The sequence below is a fragment of the Lipophrys pholis genome (genome assembly GCF_963383615.2).
Source record: "Lipophrys pholis genome assembly, chromosome: 15".
Classification (NCBI taxonomy): domain Eukaryota; kingdom Metazoa; phylum Chordata; class Actinopteri; order Blenniiformes; family Blenniidae; genus Lipophrys; species Lipophrys pholis.
Window position 1 is genome coordinate 6,513,785 of NC_137642.1, and position 19,635 is coordinate 6,533,419.

The 19,635-nt window shown below is 42.0% G+C and overlaps 1 protein-coding gene across 4 annotated transcripts; it reads left to right on the top strand.

Moving 5' to 3' along the window:
• Nucleotides 1-418: 418 nt before the first annotated feature.
• LOC308120808 (atlastin-2-like) lies at nt 419-18,834 on the top strand (the record flags this gene model as incomplete). 4 transcript variants are annotated; one of them, XM_080481649.1, is made up of 15 exons in its annotated part: nt 651-725; nt 7,317-7,483; nt 9,007-9,219; nt 11,791-11,925; nt 12,013-12,117; nt 12,200-12,250; nt 12,363-12,419; nt 12,646-12,738; nt 12,931-13,069; nt 13,171-13,298; nt 13,590-13,646; nt 13,740-13,811; nt 13,938-14,369; nt 16,223-16,237; nt 16,437-16,559. In XM_080481649.1, the coding sequence occupies exons 1-15, from the start codon at nt 653-655 to the stop codon at nt 16,557-16,559; spliced, it is 1,860 nt and encodes a 619-aa protein (XP_080337775.1). In that variant the 5' UTR covers nt 651-652. The 4 variants fall into 4 exon arrangements, with proteins under 4 accessions (XP_080337772.1, XP_080337773.1, XP_080337774.1 ...); XM_080481647.1 differs by lacking the exons at nt 16,223-16,237; nt 16,437-16,559 and adding an exon at nt 16,970-18,834 and having other exon boundaries at nt 431-725; XM_080481648.1 differs by lacking the exons at nt 16,223-16,237; nt 16,437-16,559 and adding an exon at nt 16,970-18,827 and having other exon boundaries at nt 648-725; nt 13,938-14,380.
• Nucleotides 18,835-19,635: the final 801 nt, after the last annotated feature.

The following is a 19,635-nucleotide window of genomic DNA, read 5'->3' on the forward strand; positions in this document are numbered from 1 at the left end:
TAGATCTGACCTGAACTCAGGCTGGCTCTTCAAGTGGGACTTTTATTCTCTAATTCAGACTTGTACTTTATTAAAGAAAGTCACACTCTTTTCTACAATTCCTTAATTCTCTGAAATACACCTGCGACTTAAGTGAAAGTCATCATACTCTTTCAAATCAATCAGCATTATTTGAAATACGTTTCATTGAACTCATCAACACACAATTTGCTCTGCCAACTGGGTGATATTTCATATCTGTTTATTTCTGTCGAAGCTTAAATTTTAAATCACATTTATTTTCATCAGTTTGATAAGGTCCGTTGGTGTTATTCACCGTGAGGACGGATGGAGGGTTCTTCACCTCAGACAGTAAACTCCGCCCCTCTCCAATTGTCAACTCATCCTTAAAGGTGTTCATAATTCCTTGTTATGTCACGCCCCTACGTTCACATACAAGTGGTGAACACAATAGATAAATATCTACAGATAGGATTTTTAAATAATTGTGGTTTCAACTAAGAAAATAAACTGCCAGAGGAATAGGAGACGTTTGTGCCCGCACAGCAGCGAGCTGAAGCCAGCCGCCACAGCGGGATGAACACCGGCACTCGGCCACGAGGAAAAAAAGCGCTCTTTTGACGTCAGCCACGTCAGATTTCAGTAGTCCAAGATGGCGGAGGTGAGCGGGCTGACGAGCAGAAATCACTTCGAGCCAAACTGCAAAAGCCGAGCCGGAGACGAAGGTAAACTTATTTTTAATGAGTCTGTGAGCCGTGTGATAGTAAACCGGTGAGGACGGGGTTTTTCTCGTGGCGGTTTGCAGCTCGGAGCGTTTGTCTGTGTTTGGTCTTTTGTGTGCCGCTTTTCCGTTAGCCTGTGTTGTCAGTCGAAGTGGTGTTCTGTCAAATGTGGTGTCCCAGCTAGAATGTGTCTCCTTTTGGCTGATAAACACAGTTCAAACTGTGCGGCGATGCACTGCACTAGATATCCACCCGTGTCCTCGCTCGGTAACTTGGCCACAAGGGCTGCTATCATATTGATCCGCGACACCTGTCGGCTCTTTTGTCCCGCGGCCGTCACTTTCACCTGGTCCCGCGGAGCAGCGAGCCGAGCCGAGCCGCGCCGCGCCGCGGCGGCTCTCAGCTCCGCTCCGCTGCCCCTGGACCTGCCCCGGGGTCCAACATCCAGCTTCAACTTCACCGTCCACGAACTTTGAAACCAGTTTATTGTAGCAACGTGTCAGGCTACAACAAACACGCTAATCTGTGCGCACTAATGACTCGGGTATTTTTAAATGGGCTATTATTAGTCGGTTCAGTTCGCCTGCAGGTTTCTACACTAATCACAACACAGTGTCGTCAGTTAACGCCAGTAAAAACAGTGCAACACGTTTTCTCTGAATGAACATACATCTACACTGGGTTTTTTCTTTCGTCTCACTCAGCTGGATGCTGGACAGCTACAATATTGTTCCTTTTTTTTTTTTTGGTCTCTCAGCATCATTTTCTCTTCAGTTGCTTATTTATAAACCACCTGAAATGCACTTTATCAGCACATTTATTTTCTCGCTTCTTTGCTCAATTGAACAGTATGTAAACGCAGCGTTTAGTAGAGCTGCCTCGATCGATCTGCTCCGTGAAAGTGTACCTACAGTTACAGTTGAGGGCGAGCTAATCATTTAGCCACCCAGTGTTTGTTTTCAAGATCAATGGCCTCTTTTGATCGATTGACTTTGTGTTTGACTTGAACATGGTCAGAACTTGTTTACAACACCCGAGCGATCTCCAGTTTATCATCCTGGAGACCAGCAGAGATTTGTTATTGTTTTTAAAGCTGGAAATATTTTTTTTGAATTCACTCAATGTTATTTTGAACCTTTCCTTTTAAAGCGTCCTTAAAAGTCATTCAATTACATTTGGAAAACATACTGTGTTTAACCCATTGAGACAAAGCCATTTTTCAGCTAAGTGCTTATTTGTAATTCAATTTATTTTATTTAAAGAGCTGATTTGTCTTTTTGCATTGTTGTGAACTTCAGAGGTGCACCCTGGAATTCAGTTTCAGCTGGCCAATGTGATATTAATTGCATCTCTTCTAATTTACCCATTTGAAAGGACAGATTTGGCTGAAAAGCTGCAGGTTAGATTCCATTTTTCTCCAGGATAGTTATTTTTAAATGCACACAAACAGAAATGTGTTCATTTTACAAATGTGTCCAGGTTTGTTAACGTTTTTAAATGTTTAAATCTGATCATATTTATTATTGACTGGAAATCTAGGAGCTTAAAAAAAAAGCACACAACATTCTAAAATGCTTTGAAAGTTAGATTGATGTGTTGTTTGAAAATATACCTGATCTACCTTTTTGTTTTTCCTAAACTCAGACTAACTGTTAGTTCAAGTAAACCAGCACCAAAACCCATAAAGTTCCTAAAAGGGACTAATGAAGCATCTGCTTGTATTTGTGTACAAGTATGTTAATAAAGTCATCTTAATAAGTGTTCTCTTTTCACTAGCTGTTTAAATGTACAAAACTTTTCATCACTGGTGGCCTCTCTCAATTTAAAAAGGCAAGATTGTTGTAATGTGGTTTATAAATACATGTTATTTAAATTAAGTTAACATGGGCTGAAATTGAATGATAATGAAGAGCCCCACCTCAGAAGTGTATCACCAGCCACCACAAGTGAAATGTCTTTTTATCATAATAACCAACAGTCCTCAGCAAAAAGACTTTCAGTTTTATATCAAGCACAAGTGTAAACTCATTCACAAATAACTATGTTTATATTGTTAAAAATGTTGCAGCGTAACACTCAACAGGCCTCCATTATTTGTAATCACATAAAATCAAAGTCAAGGTTCTGTAACTATATGAATATTTTTATACTTTATGCATAGTAACCACATGTAATTTTGATGCCTATGGAACAGAGAATATGCTTTTCGTCTCCTCGCTCATTTTCAAGCATGTTGATCGATACAAATTTGCTTAAGTTTATTTACTATTTAGTTTTTCTTGGAACTTAAGACCTCAATGAGTCAATATCTTGGCATACAAGAGGGGGGCAGATTATTACGAACATTCAATATAATACCACTACAAACCGCTTTCCATAGAAGGAATGTGCATTAAGCTGTGTCTAATAAGGTTTCTGCTACGTGTGTATAGAAATTAACCGTTAAGCTGTATTACAGCAAAAAACACAATTTAAAGATGGATCATTTTTTTGGGTGTTTTTTTTTTTTTTCATTTACACAAAAATGAGACTGAAGGTTTTTGTTGATTTAATGAGTTTCTTAGAAGCAGAATGTCTGTTGAAAACACAAATTGATGATTCTTTTGCACTTTCTTGTGAAGCTAATCATTCCCTGGTTTCCTGGTGTGTCTCAATGGCTGTTTCTGCTGAACGCTCAATATCAGCACTTGTTTCTCAGGCTGATAAACAAACCTGAAACTCTTGTCTGTTCGTCTCTATTACCTTATCATAATCACCCTTTGCATCTACTTTCATACCGATCAGCTGATTCTGTGGCAACAACATTCTCCAACTGAGGCTGCTCTTAATCTGCACTTTGTCCTCGCAGCCTCCCCATTGGTCCGCCTGCTATGGCTGAACGTTTGCCCTTCTTGACTCGAGTCCAGAGAGGCCGAGTCAGGATGTCTTTGGTGCCGCTGCGCTGTGCGGGGAAGTCAGTGTACCTGCATCTCAATGGGCTACAGTGGACTGGAAGAGTGGTCTCTCTTTCATACACTCTGCCTCTGCAGACTTGTTGTCTGCACATACAAATCAAATATTGTTCTTCCTAAAGTAAAGCCTGGATATTACAGGCCTACAGCTGGGAGAATGCAGAATCACTTGGCATCTTTGCCTGCTTCCTCAACACTGTGTGCCAGCTACTAATTCGAATGAAACGTCAGGAGCAGCAACACATCAGCTCAGTTTCTTTCTTCATTGGGAAGTGTCGGTGAGATTTAACATAAGGAAAACGCCATATTTAGCCAGCTGCTGAAGTGGACCGTGGTGTTGTCAAAGTCGGCCTCCGATATAGCGCAGGCGTCGAGGGAAGGGGAGGAGCTTGTTCGGGATACTGTAGTGATATCTAGGATAGCTTGCGTAGACATGCTATTCTTGCTGTGCATAGTTAAAGATAGGCCCTCATCAGAACCGGAGAGGATGCAAGACTGAGTGCACTTGTGTGTTCATCCGTGATGCTTTTTATGTGTGCAGCAATCCCACCTCATCCCTTATTAACGCTGTGGGTGCGTGCTGGAGCAAGGAAACGTGTTGGCGGGTAAACATCTGCTCAATGCCACCTTGAGATGAGGAATAAGGTGGCTAATTTTAGGTCTGCCTTCGTTTTCTGTTAGCTGAGGATCGCAGTGGGGGGGTGGTTCTCACTTTATCACAACCTGTGAGGGCACATATCAGGGGTTGCTTTTTTAGTTTTCCACGCTCACACCCTGCTGAAATACGGGCTCCTCCTCACAGTCCCGACAAGCAGCAGAGTACTGTCTTTGTGTGGGTCCCGTCTGGGCCTGATCGCTGTGCCACTTCATCCTGCTGAGTGCTGCTTTGGACCGGATGGGGAGCTGCAAGGCCACAGGCTGAGGAAAAAGCTCTGGCCTAATTTGTGTGCGGAGCAGATTACTGTAACTGCTTCCTTCTGCAGCGCCTCCACGTCACTTTTTGAAGGACCCAGATATCGCTGCTTTTCCCTTTGAAACAGGACATGTATTTTAATGTTGGCAATACTTGTAACAATGCAAGTCATTATAGAGGAGGAAATGTATTATCACTGTTTCAACTACAAGAGATCAGTGGCTGACATTTGGGCACCTTGCTGCCAACAGGACAGATGAAAAGAGTCAATATATGCAGAGGGGATCGAGGATTAGTGCATCTAAAGCTTTGATGAGAGATATGGGTCTAATTTTACTGCCTGGGGCTAAAGCTACAACCACAAAGTTATGTATGTCAATGCAATTTTTAGAATATTTAAAATCAACAAATTAATAGTAAAAATGACCAATTTTATTGTTTCAAATTAAGTCTTTTTTTAAAACTCATTTTTGATAAGGCCATTATAGTTTTTCACATTTAGGTCGATGTTCCAAAGCTGCAACTAACAATAGTATATAACCTGCAACCTTTATGACCAAAAGAAAACCTTATCTGTTTCACCCTTCTTTTTTTTTCCCAGCAGTTCTTTTTGACAATGTTGACATTTGAGGTTGTGCATGTTTTCCCCTCATTTTCCCCTCATGTGGCTCCAGAGTTGCAAGTTGCAGATCCCTAGATTATAGATATCTATTTTTTTTACTTTAACCTTCCGTCTTTAGAAAACAAGAAATGACCGTTACTATTTTCCCAAAGTAAATGCTGGCATTATCACGTAACCTACAGGATGAAACTAAAACCTAAATAGTTTTGTTTGCAAACTGATATAAAACATTACTGTTTTCATTGTTTGAGCCCAGAAAAAAAGAAAGAAAAAGACTTTAATACTTTGTGTGTCTGAGTTTTTAACTTTGTGCTGCTTTTTACAATAACAATGCTCTATAACTAAATGTTGATTGGTTTTGGTGTTATTAACTGATCACTGAATCATTTCACCACACTCACGAGGTGCGGCGGACTTTATTTAGTTTCTGTAAAACTTTTTCCTCATGATTTTTGCCGTCATCTTTGCCATCTTTTCGTCTTTGCTTACATAACAGCTGAGCTGTTAAAGGCTCTTTGATACCACTTCATCCATCTAAGGTGGTGAAACGCTTTAGCTGTTCCCAGCCGACTATGGGCTGGGGCACAATCCACCAATCCACACTGAACATGTCATCCATCGGTCTCAGAGCTTCAGAGAGTCCATTCTTTTCTCTCCAGATTTTGGAAAAAGGTATTGATGTTACAACTACCTGTTTTTTCTTGGCGATATTTATTATTTTTAATTGTTTTAGTCAGTAAAACGTCAAAAATAGACAATACTTACTATTTTCAAATACTGCTCTTTGAAAAGAACTTGTTGTTAAACCACATTGGAGGAACTGATCATCAGTTTCTTTGACTTCCAATCGTCTCCCGGCACACAGACCAGTTCTAACTTGACTGGTTTGTGTGCTCGGCCTTGAAATGGTGGTTGATGCATTGCATAAAAAAAAAATAGCAAGTCTGTGTCAACCTACAGCTGAAAGAATTTGGTTTTATGAAGTTCCAGTTGATACTTTAAGCATTTTAACTTTTTTTTCTTGTGACCTTGAAGCTTTAATTTTTCATCTCAATGTTGACCTGGCTAATTGTGTTTAAAACAGAAAAAGAAGATTGTAAAAGTCTTGGTATGTTTTCTTCTGACTCTTTTTCTCTCCGTGTGTGTTTGTTGTTTGTTGTTGTTGTTTTTTTATATGTCAGGAATGTAGTTGCTCGTGAAGTGTCTGTCAAGACCAGTAACAAAATTAAAATGGATGGGCTGTGTCGTTTATGCCAAAGCCTAATTTCAATGGTATGAGATTCAATGCTGGGAAAATTCAGTGCAGCCAGACAGTGAATCACTCAAATATTTGTATGAATAAGGTTTGATACTTGTGGTCCAACCTGTTGAATCAGCTGTGTGCAAATCATTTGACCAAGCTATTGTCCTAATCATGAAGGGAGTGTCTTTTAATTCTGTATGAGCAGATATTAGTCACTGACATATCTGGGATAGCCTATAAACAAAGACTAAAATGTTTATTTCATGAAGCTTAATCCCTGAAGGAGCTAAATCAACACGGTTGTGTTGTCAAAGGATCGTTTTGTGTAAATTCCATGGCAATTCCACCTCCTCCGGCGTGCATATTTTCTGGTTTCTTTCTCGTGTTACGTCTGTATTAGTTGTAGTTTCTGGTTCGGCAAACTCGCTCACACTGCAGTCATGGCATGTGACAGGACAGAGGCAGTCCTGCTGTTTGAGATTACATGTGGTTTAGATTCGAAGAGTCTCACTGAATCAGCTGAGCAGAAACGCATAGAAGCGCTGTCCTGCTAACTTACTTTACTTGTGTCCTTTCTCCTGGCCCTTTGTGATTTTCACTGCAAAGCTATTTTCGAGTTTGACCTAGATGGGGGAGACCAGAATGGATAGCAGCCCGGCAGAGAAGGCTTCAGTTTAATCCATGTAGGCCAATTTCACTTTTCAGTCTTTAGCTTCACAGACCAACAGTGGATCTGTATCACTCAGTCTTCAGAAAATATCTGTGGGTTCTGGTCTTATTACAGGAGAAACTACCTCCATATGCTGCATAGAGATATAGACCCACTGTAAATGAATCTTTTCCAACTTTGTCTCATCATCTAAAGGCTTGGGAGGAGTCCAAGATGTCCCCATTGTTCGGCGCAAGAAAAGACCCCCAGTAGCCCAGCCTGAAGAGCAGGAGGATGTGTTTCTTCCCACCGCCATGGCCTCAAGCTCAGGCAAAGATCCCAGCGTCGCCCCCGGATCAGATAAAGAGTTTCTGGAAGAAGAGGTGCAGTATTACCTTTATAAACCTGTGTTGTGCAAGCGATCATATTTAGTAACTGTTACTCTTTTGGTATTAAACTAACAATGATGACTGAAGTAAAGTGAAGATAGACCATTAACGTATTGGTCAGGTTTTCTGAAAATGGATGATTCTTCTTCACATTAACACACATTGTTAAACACTATTGTTTGGTAGGGATGGTACCTTTCACATTTGAACTGATACCTGGGAATCGATATGGTACCAATTTTTGGTAGTTTTGTGTGCGCTTATGCTGTAATAAATGTTAATTTGTTTGATAATAAAACCTTAATTTTTTAAGTTAACATTTATTTCTTAATATGTAAACTTTAACAAATATATCAAAACAACATCAAACTGCTTGTATTGTAACATCACAGTCGTTTCACAAATGTATTCAACGTGAAAACCCTTAACTACAACTACGCAGTGTTCTTAATTATTCACAAAATAAAACCCAGGTCTATGTCCTCGTTTTCCTTAACCCTCTGGAAACGTGACGGTAGATTTGTAGATCTGTGATGGTAGATCTGTAACTGTGATGGTAGGTCTGAGGCTGTCTACACCCTTGAAGTCAAGCCCTTTATTTGTCACACACAACAATTATACATAGTATAATGTGCATTGAAATGCTCTTTAAGTACACGTTCCGCACCGAAACAACAGTTTTTATAGGATAGAGGAATTAAAAAAAAAAAAAAAAAGAAAATCTTGTGCTTAACTAGGAGCTTCCTCGGATTAGAAGTAATCCCGCCGCTGGCCTTGCACTTCGTGCCATAAATATTGTGGTGAGTGTAATCTGCTTCGCATTTTGAAAAGTGGAGCCGTACTTTTGAGCGCTTTTTTATCAGCCATGCCTGCTACCGACGTCATCACGCTCGTGTGTGTGCAACTCTGTGTTCAAGTCCGGCCCTCAAAATCGCCTACTCTTCCACTCCCTCACAGTCACAAAGATGTGTTTAGGTACAGAGAGATGGTAACATTTGATTTTATGTGAATTGGTACTCGGTAGTACCGACGGAATTCGGCAGGTACCTATAAAAGTACTGAATTTGTTACCCATCTCTAATGTTTGGTCCTGTATTCGTATTATAATTGACATGCAATGTGTATATGGACCGACAGCAACTTAGATTATGTCCTATTTTGAATATACGCCAAATGCATTTAATACAGCTCTCTTGGCTGTCTTTGCTAATAATATATTATATTGTAGCTGGAATTAAAAATTTTAGAAAGTAGGTTAAACATCCAAACATTTTAGCCATAACTCATTTCTTGTGTATTTTACAAAGTATTGACATTGTCATGGTTGAAAACTGCATGTACTCTGTCATCATGTCTAATATGAAAGTCGTTGAATTTGAAGATATGTGCGCGTCAAGCTGAGCTCGTCTTGGCTCGTTCTGACTCAGTGCTTCATTTGCAGCCTCAGCAGTGCAGTCACTTGAACGTCTCTCAAAGCCAACGAATGACCCCAATTGGTTGTAACCTCATGTCCTCAGGCTGCAGTAGAAGAAGAAATGGCCCGGCCCATCCAGATTGTCCTGGCCAACGAGGACGAGCACAGCTTTGAGCTGGACGCCGTCGCACTGGAGAAGATCCTTCTGCAGGACCACGTGAAAGACCTGGACGTGGTGGTCGTGTCTGTGGCCGGAGCCTTTCGCAAGGGCAAGTCCTTCCTGCTGGACTTCATGCTGCGCTACATGCACAATCAGGTGAGATGAACAAGGTGGTGTTTATGTACTCTCCAGACTTGCAAGAGCACATTTTTGTGTGTTTGTTCACCTGAATATGCAATGTTCTGTGTGCTATTTAAGCTCATGTGAGCAGCACATTTAATGCAGCAAAGGCTCACTTAGCCGGTTTGCACTCCAGACATTTTGGCACTTTAATGTGTATCTGTCACTCAAACTCCCAATACACACAATGAGGCAGTGCTAAAGAAAGATAGATCAGTGATGTGTGTAAAAGAAACATCGGGAATTATTAGCCTATTTTAGAGCATCCAGATGACAAATGTGACCTTGGAGAAAAGACTTTTGAAAGCTCTTTATTTATAATTGTGAAATTTATAATATTTATTTATTGTCTTTTAAAAAACATTTAGCATCAACCACATGATCAGATGCTTTCTGAAGGAGTCAGCTGATTGCCTGTTTACATGCAGTCTTTTAACTTGAAAGAGCTCATCTGTCCGCCGGGGCGTAATATTGTGTAATAGTTGCAGTCAGAGTGTAAAAGCAGGTGGTCTTATTAGACAAGTGACACAGATGAGCTTGTACTCGTGTGTGTGTGGGTGACAAGCAAAGGCAAATCTGGTTGAACTCGTCTCAGTATGAAAAATGGATAATAAGCAAGGCAGAGTGGTTCAGCTGCCCTCAGTATTCTGAGAGTGACATCACCTGAACCACCCTTGGTCTTTGTTTCTGTCTTCCATGTGTCGTTTTTTCTTTCCCGCAAGTTGACGCCCAACACACACCCTTGTTGAGATCCATCTAGTAACTGTGTGTGACACAAGTGTCAACAAGTCCTTCAGACCCTCCGACAGCAGCTGGACACACAGACAGCTGGGATCACCTTACATCCACTTGCAAATACTTTTTTTTTTGCAACACAAACACACACGCGCAGGCAGACAAGTAACTCGCAGCAATGCCACGACTCTTCCTCACTTTTGTGTGGCTGTATGATTGAGTGCATGCAAGCAAGTTTCTACATGTGTTCATACGTGTGTGTCAGTGATTCATGCATACAATTAACGTGTGTGCAGGTTTTTTCTGCTGTGGGTCTGCAGGGATTTCACAATATCAAAATCCTCATTACCTTTTTTTATTCTATTGTCACTGTATTGGAGAGACACAAAGCAGACCTGTGCTGGCCTGTTGTTGTTGTTGACGACCTGTTTTCTGACTCGCAAATCAGGTATTTGTTTTTTGAGGTCACATTTCCTGCCTTTGCTCTGCAGTGGTCATCGGGCTTCACTGGGGTTATCTGAGGGTTACTGAGCTACTTGTGAAACCCAGTCTGATCTCTTGCTGCATATTGACGTCCTCCTGATAACGAGTCACCGTATTTCCTCTAAAACTGTAAATAGTGTCCCAGTAACATCAATACTGTCACAGTGACGTCTGTCCAAAGCTGTTAGACGACAGATGCTTTAGTGACACTCCTTCAAGAGTCCAGCCTGTGGGATCACTAATTTCAGCACTTGTATTTTAAATACTAGTGTCACTGCAGCTTCGACATACACACCAATTATAGACATGCAAGTCAAGATCATGTGCTCACAGCAGAGAAGTTCAATAAACTAGCATAAAAACTGCAACGCATTACGTTATTGACAACAAAGATAAAATAAACATTTTGGGAAATAAAAGCCTGTTGAAAACTGTGTTGTTTTTGTTGTGGAGAAGAAGCATTGCTAAGCTAACTGCAGAATTAGTAAAAATCCTCGGGTTTTTGCACCATTTTACAGGAAGGGAAATGTAGGAAAACAACGTAATGGTAGCTGCTGGTATCAGATTAAAGTAGGGCTGGAAAAGAGTTTCTGATTGATTTTCAGTTTTTTTCTGAATGCACTTAGAAATGAATGCAGACATCAGATATATTGTCAAAAGTACAACTTTAATTCTGTGATTGTCCTCTGATCTAAAATGCATATAAACAATCCCAAAATAAAAAGTAAACGAGGCTCCGTCATTCAACAAATTCAAGCTTTAACCAGGTTTAAGCAAAAGTGCAACAGCAACTACGGAAACCCACAAGGGACGGTAGAACGGAACGCGAAAATGTGTAAAAACTCTCGTGAGAAAAAAACTTGAATTTTCACAATAAAAAATCATTTTAGCTACAAATTCGCTAAATCGATTGTCTTGCCCAGCCGTAGATTAAAGTAATGAATTAACCATTAACCTGTATTGAAGGTTTTAAAGTATTTCTCCCTCAAGGCTGAGGAATGTTACTCACTGAAATTGTAATAAAGCAATCGTTGCTCTTCCTCTAAATGTGGATGTTGACAACATTTTTTTGGCACAGATCACAAAATGAACAAACGTAAGAAAATAATGTAAATTCTAATATTTTTCATGGACTTAACATGTCTACCAAAATGCTGGTAAACTTTAATTTATTGACCTGTACCTGTCGTCACGTTTCTGCTCTTTTTCTACCCTCCATGTCCCTCCTCATCCACCTTCCCAATCCATCTGGTTCCCTTCCCAACAATCACCCGCATATCTTTTCTTTTGACTTTTATTCACTCTGCATGTCCCTCATTTCTGTTTCAGAAAAGTAATTCATGGATCGGTGTTGACGATGAACCCCTGACGGGCTTCGCCTGGAGAGGAGGCTGCGAGAGGGAGACCACAGGAATTCAGATCTGGAGCGAAGTGTTTGTGGTGGATAAACCTGACGGCAGCAAGGTAGACCATTTCCAGATGTCCAAGAGAATCTTCATGTTGAGTTGATCCCAAACGTCTGAAGCGAGAAACTCCGTCTGGCTGTTCCAGGTGGCGGTGCTCCTTGTTGACACTCAGGGAGCGTTCGACAGCCAGTCCACCATCAAGGACTGTGCTACTGTGTTTGCCCTCAGCACGATGACCAGCTCTGTGCAGGTGACTCTTGGAGTGCGTCTCCGTTTGTCCAGACTGTGTTGATGTTTGCTGAAACCTCAACCTGCTCTTTGTTTGTTTTCAGGTGTACAATCTGTCTCAGAACATACAAGAGGACGACCTGCAGCATCTGCAGGTCAATCTTATTTTTGCTCAGTGATTTCTGCAAGACTTATGGTGTATATATATATATATATGTTTTTTTTTTAATTTTTATTATAAACATAATTTTTTTTTCTCATATATAGCTTTTCACTGAATACGGTCGTCTTGCAATGGAACAAATCTACCAGAAGCCTTTTCAGGTACTGGATATTACTTTTGGCTTATTGTTCATAAATGAACCGAATGTATTGTAAATGTCTGTAACAAGTCATGCAATTTTAAGATCGAATAGCTAAACTTTATTCCTTAGAATAACAATCTTCCCTACTTGTTCCCTTAAACCATGAAATCATTTATACAGATAATAAGTATGGAGCCTCGCGTCAATTCAGGTTGTATTTCTGAGCTGCTCGTTTTATGTTTCAGTCCCTGATGTTCCTCATTCGAGACTGGAGTTACCCATACGAACATTACTATGGACTGGAAGGAGGAAACGGCTTCCTGAAGAGGAGACTGCAGGTGACGTTTCAAATCACCTTTTTTAAAATGTCAATTAAAAAAAAAAATAAAAAATAGAATGTGGGACAACAGAAAGTCTTTTCTCTCTGACATTAATCTGCATTATGAATAATATGTGCATCAGCCGGCAGAGTCACCGTTTCTCCCAAATTCATTGACTGACCCACACCTTGTCGCTGTTTTGTGATGCAGGTCAAACAGAATCAGCACGAGGAGCTGCAGAACGTGAGGAAGCACATCCACTCGTGCTTCTCCAACATCGGGTGCTTCCTGCTGCCACATCCCGGCCTCAAGGTGGCCACCAACCCAAACTTTGACGGCAAGCTGAAAGGTGAGATCAAAACAATACAAATCAGAATGATCGGCCAAAATGAACTCTGCTGAAATGCCTTGAGCGACAAATACAAATCAGTGTGTGTGTGTTTGTTTCAGACATTGATGGTGATTTTAAAAAAGAGCTTGCTGCGCTGGTGCCTCTCCTCCTGGCTCCAGAGAGACTGGTGGTAAAGGAGATCGGAGGCAGCAAAGTCACCTGCAGAGATCTTCTGGAGTACTTCAAGGTGCCACATTGCTTGACTAAAGTCCGGTAGTTTTCACATTCGATATGAACCAATAAAGATCAACTTGAATCCTTCAATGTTCTGTCTACCCCGGTAAAAGCAAATGTGCTGAATTAAACATGAAGTGAGCTTTTCTGACTAAATCTGCTTAATATTTGCCATCAAAAGGACACACATGCCTGTTGTTTTCACTGCTTGGCATGTTGGTAATTCCCGGTTTTAGCTGCGAGTATATTACCAGTATAAAGGTCACACTTGTGTTCAAATCTGCTTTAATTTTCATCCCTGCAGGCTTACATAAAGATCTACCAAGGCGAGGAACTGCCTCACCCAAAGTCCATGCTGCAGGTTAGTGGGGTCTTTTGAAATTCAAAGTCTCACTTTTGTTACTTTCACTGCTCAGTGCACTTTGATCGTCAACTTGTTTAACTTTTACGCCAGGCAACAGCAGAAGCCAACAACTTGACCGCCGTAGCAGGAGCCAAAGACTTGTACAACAAGAATATGGAGCAGGTGAAAGATTTAATTATTTATTTTTTATTTAGTCCGCATGTATCATAATTACTGTAATGGTCCATTCCGAGGACACAAGTTAGTTGTTAATAAATGGCTGTGTCACACTCTTGCGTTGTCCCGCAGGTCTGTGGTGGAGACAAGCCATACATCGCCCCCGCTGACCTGGAGCGCTGTCACGAGGAGTTTCGCCAGCACTCGGTGCGTCTCTTCCGCTCCGTGAAGAAAATGGGCGGCGAGGAGTTCTGCCAGCGCTACCAGAGCCAGCTGGAGGCGGAGCTCGACGAGGCATTCGCCAACTTCTCCAAACACAACGACGGCAAGAACATCTTCTACGCCGCGCGCACGCCCGCCACGCTCTTCGCGGTCATGTTCGTCACCTACGTGGTCTCCGGCGTGACGGGCTTCATCGGCCTGAGCACCCTGGCGGTTCTCGCCAACCTGATGATGGGCGTGGCGCTGCTGTCACTCTGCGCCTGGGCGTATGTGAAGTACTCTGGGGAGTTTCGGGAGGTGGGAATGCTGATAGACCAGGTTGCTGAAACGCTGTGGGAGCAGGTGGGTAACCAGTGTGACACGTGTGTGTACGAGTGTGTGTTTACTGAGGGCAGATTGTCCCCGGGAAAAAAAAAACAACAAGCGTTTTATTTGGCCACGGTTGGACTTGTTTCCCCTTTTTCCTTTTTTAATTAGAAACGGTCATTGTTGTTGTGGCAGGAATAAATCTTTCAGGAATAAATGCATATTAAAACTTCCTACATGTGCAACAACCATCAGATATGCTTTAGATGAGGTATTGTCAGTTTTTCATGCATTCAACCAGGCAAACGGTTTTCAAAGGTACAATAATGTGATGTGACACCAAACTCCTATGAAAAAATGTGTTGCGAGTTATAAAATCAAAACAGACCAGCACTTACCTTCTGGCACCACTAGATGGCACTGCAGCAGCATAACACTAGGTGGAAAAAGCCACTCTGCAGAATTTGAACAGAAATCATAAACTGTGCAGCAGAAAGAGTTTAGTGTCTGTAGAAGCTTATGAAGGACTGGGGAAAGACCAGAAGGATGACGTAATCCTGAGCTGAAACTACAATTGACAGTACACTTATGTCTGGTTATGTAAAAATAACATATTCTCATCCACTGTGACTTATATTTTTCCCTTTTCATAATTCATCCCAGAATCAAGTTATACTCAGGTGCAACTTCTAGTCCACAAACAAACAGTGGAAGGTCTTAAGACGTAGAATAAAGTCTATAAAAACAGGTTAGGTTAGAGAGCAGACGACCAGCTTTCACATCCCGACAGCAGCAGGAAACTCGTCTGGCTGAAAACTGAGTAATCATCTCATTTTGATAATGAGCTTTGAGATGACACTTCAAACATGTCATAATTGGAAAAACTTTTTATTTACATGTTTTAGCCCATTGTAGTGTTTCTTTCTGTGTACTTATGTACACTGTGATGTGAGGATTCAAAGTTCTCATTTAAAATACAGTATTTGTTCTACTTTTGTGGCTCTTTGTCAACTCTCCACTGCTGCTCATCACGTCTCTGCTCTCTTGATCACATCGTGATCAGATTCATTTTTTAACAAATTCTCAGATGCATAGGAAGGAAATGAATCACATGAAGGTATACAAGCACAATAAGATCAGAATGTTTAGAATAAATCCAGGTCCATCCAGTGTCTCATAATCAGAAATCAAAGTTTGAATTTCACTAGTTGAATAAATGAATCTCCCTGCAGTACTTCAAACTACCACCGGGGGCTTCAGCTCTCCGTTTGTGAAACTGGGAAAGTAGAACAAGTCCCTGGGATGTTTTATGATTCTTCCTGATTTTGTATTAAATTTGAAGGAAATCATTATGCTCATTTCTTCAATCTGTTGGTTTTCTCAGTGACGTAGACAGAAAAAATACAAAGTTCAGTTTTACAACCTGGACCCAAAGATTTCTGTTTATGTTGATTGACCTTTCATAACCCCCACCCCCAACCCCCACCCTTTTTTTGTTAACATTCCAATATAAATGTTAGTTTCTTCCCCAATATTTGAGATTATCATTATTGTATTATACTGTGTGCAAATTGTTTCTCTGTGTGTTTCCATTGTTCAGGTTCACAGGTGTTTGTTGTTTGTTTGATGTTTTTTCTTTCCTTCTCCTGGAATGTGACGGTAGATTGTTACTTTTTCTTCCCTCACTCGGCTTCCCCATCAGCCCCCTCACTGCCTGAAACCCAGACGGCCTCCCTTCATTCACTTTTCCTCCCTGGCTTGTTTTTGTACGTTTTGATTTTCATGACGATCACAGGACTCACGTCTCCTGTGACTTCTCCCTCCTCTCTCTCTCTCTCTCTCTCTCTCTCTCTCTTTCTCTCTCTCCTCTTGCCCTCACTGCTTCACAGAGGACGGTCAGAAAGGTGAGCGGCGCCGCTTCCTGTCCCTCCAACCTTTTTTTGTTTTTTGTTTTCTTTCCCCCCGATTGCATTGCTTCCTAATCTGGGTTCTTTTAATTGGTTCCGTCGATCCTCCTCATGAAGTTTTCCTCCATCCTCCGCTCCGGCGTCGGTCATCCAGCCGGACTGTGTCCATGTTTAACCTCCCTGCTTGTCCTCTCAGGTGTTTTCCAAACTGTTGGAGCCCGTCAGGAGCCGCCTGGCGTGGCCCGCCTCGCTGCTGCCCTCCACTCTGGGACTGCGAGCGCTCTTTCCTCTCAACAACAACTACAAGAAGACTAACTAGCTGCCGGCTGGCCGGCACGTTCACGCACTGTTAAACATTTCCTCATATCAAACCTCCTGCAGTTGGCCGGCTTCTTTAGTTTAATTTTAAGTCTGATGGTGCTGGACTGTCATGCTTTACCGTCTGGGTGTGGACGCCTGCAGAACAGGGCCGCCTCAGGACCGCGGCGACTCGGAGCCTGACCACACGGTTTCCTCTTCATCTTACTCTGTGTGGCGCGAGTTTGAACTGTGTTTTCAGTTTGACATTTTCAGTTGACTTGCGATTCTGTGTGAGAGCTTTTGGATTTCTGTTGGAGAATCGTTTCTGTTGGATCTTCTTCCTTTTGGTTTAACTGAGATCATTTTCCCATCTGTGTTGCCACTCGTTTAACTTCCTGCTTCTTCTGTCCTCTCTCCTTGTCGCTGCAGGTTTTGAAGCCTCTAAGTGAACAGTATATGGAGGACAACGTCAGACAGACGGTGGTTAACTCTATCAAAGCCAGCTTGACAGAACAGGGCTCATCGCACACCAAGTTAAAAACTCATTGACCAATCCCCCGCCCCCATCATGTCCCCCCCCCCCTGTCTGCTGTTTTCAGTCCTAGAACTGTGGAACTAGTTCAACACCAAAGCTTGTATAATTCCCCCCCCCCCACCATCCCGCTCACACACCCGTCATCACATCACTGCCCCGCGGAGGACGTGTTGGCTCAACCTGCTCTCCGTCGACCCCCAGTGCCTCTTATCAGATACTGCACGAGAAACCTGCGGCGTCGCCTCTCGCCAAAACCTCGGACCGCCCCGGAGGATCTTCTGCCCTGTGCCAAGCTGCGATACTTGCATGCTGCGTTCGTAATGCATCCTGTGGGCTGACACACACTCTTCTGTGTACACGTTGCTGGTGGCGGACTGCGTTCGCAGGACTGAGTCCAACTTCAGGGAAAACTTTGACACCGCTTTGGGCAGCTGTAAACGTTTTGATGCAATCTGAACACATCGACGTGCATTTCATCGCTTAGTGCGATGAGAGAGTCTACTTTCTCTTCAGCCTCATCAAATGTTTCTCACAAGCACAAGTGACGGATCAGCTCTGAAATAATGACGTGGTCGCTCCGTTTCTTTCCTGTAACATCACTCGGTATTTACTCCGCTGAAGAGAAAGTAAATAGAAAAGAAAAGCTGTAACAGCAATAAAAACGTTGAAGTGTTTGTTTAGGGAACTTAATCAAAGCGGTTCGTTCTGACGGTCTCGGCCTCCGACAAGTTGTTCGCCGCACATTGTAAAGTGTGTTAACCAGGTAACATTTGTATAATCAAACTCTGGGCTCAGGTCGCTTTTAGAGAAGAACTTTAGTTGTAACTGTCAGACTATATAAGATCTGTAGGAAGGCTCGATAGTCTCAGCTGATTCTTTTGTCATTATTTCACAATACTGTGTGTTTTTTGTCGGGCGCAGTTTGGCCTTCTGCATGGTGTTTAAAGAGCGTCTGCGTCGTGTCATGAAGCTTAGCCAGGAGCTTTTAGAGCCAACTTACGAGTCAAGCTGTTAATTTTGAAGTATTGAAGCCGCACTAGCTCAGACTGTTCGTCCACACTGCTCCAGGACCTGCAGGAGGAACTTTTGAGTCGTCTTTTTTTTTTTTTTTTTGAAGCTCCAGCTCAGATGTGGTGAAAGTCTTTCAGGTTTTCATCCTTTTTCATTTCAGTTTGAAGATAGTGACTCGCCTTCCTGCCAAGAGGTAGATGACATGACTCCTCATTGATGAGATGTTTTCAAACAGCAGGTAGAAGTCAAATCCGCTGGATCTTCCTCAACAAATGGATTCCTCCACAACGAGGCTGCACCACTGTGTGTGTGTGTTTGTGTGTGTTTGTGTGTGTGCGTGTGTGTGCGTGTGTGTGCGTGTGTGTGTGTGTGCTCCATCCAGCACCGGTCTCGTACTGTAGAGTCGCTCCTGTGTTCGTCTGACAAATCGGGCATGTATATTGGATTAATTATTTAAATAAACTTTGTATACATTTTATAGTGACTCGGTTGATAATGGCAGTTTGTTTTCCTCCCTGATCAACTTACCAGTGTGTGGTTTGTCAAACGACATTAAGTTGCTGCTGTAGGTTTACGTTAGTTTGTCCTTTTCACGAGAGAGCGGATGTCAACAGAATCATGTGGTGTGACTATTTGGATTCTGATAGGATTGTGACGAGCGGGCTGCAGACCATGTTTGTCTGCCTTTTAAAGTTATCACTGGTAATTTATTTTTGAATAAAATGTTTACCTCTAAGAATGAATCGTCTGCACATCTCTTGTCTTTTTTTTAGGTTGTATCTGTTGTCTTAAGCTTAAACATGAAGCTATTTTCTGGGTATGACATTACATTTCCTGTGCTTTCAGACAATAAAGCACAATTACAAACAATTTAGAGACACCAGTTACCCTCGGATGTATGTTTTTAAACTAACAGGAAAAGAAGAGACAAAAAAACAAAACATGCAAAATGCATGGAAAGGCCACCTGGACTCAAACCAGGCAAATCTGACTGTGCTCACCACGAAGCAGACATTAAAAGTGCATTGTGTAGCTTTTGAATGACACGCTCATCAAGACTGGTGAAAAATTTAAGGAAAAGTAAAAAAATAAACCTCAGAGTTCCAAGATGTGCTCTCTAGCGCCACCTAGAAATACTAAAATGGCCGCCACGGCTCGTAGGAGTGTCGTGGGGAGATCAAACCAAAACTCAATTGTTCGTCTCATCAAGACCTAAAAATCACACACCGATACCCCTGACTTAAATTCAACAGTAAGATTTTCACCCAAAAAAATCCATCACGCAAACGCTATCACCTCTGAGGGAGATTAAAGTTTACCCCCTAAACATGCTCAATTGCTCACTAAATTTGGCACGCTCAAGACTGACGAAGAATATAAGAGAATGTAAAAAATAACCCCCAGAGTGCCAAAATGTGCTCTCTTGTGCCACCTAGAAAGAGACTCATCTTTGTGCAGCAGTATTTGGATGTTTTTTTACATGTTTTATTTTTCTTGCCCTTTGCTTTGGTGTGTGTTACGTCACGGGGGTCTTTTCTGCTCCTCTTAC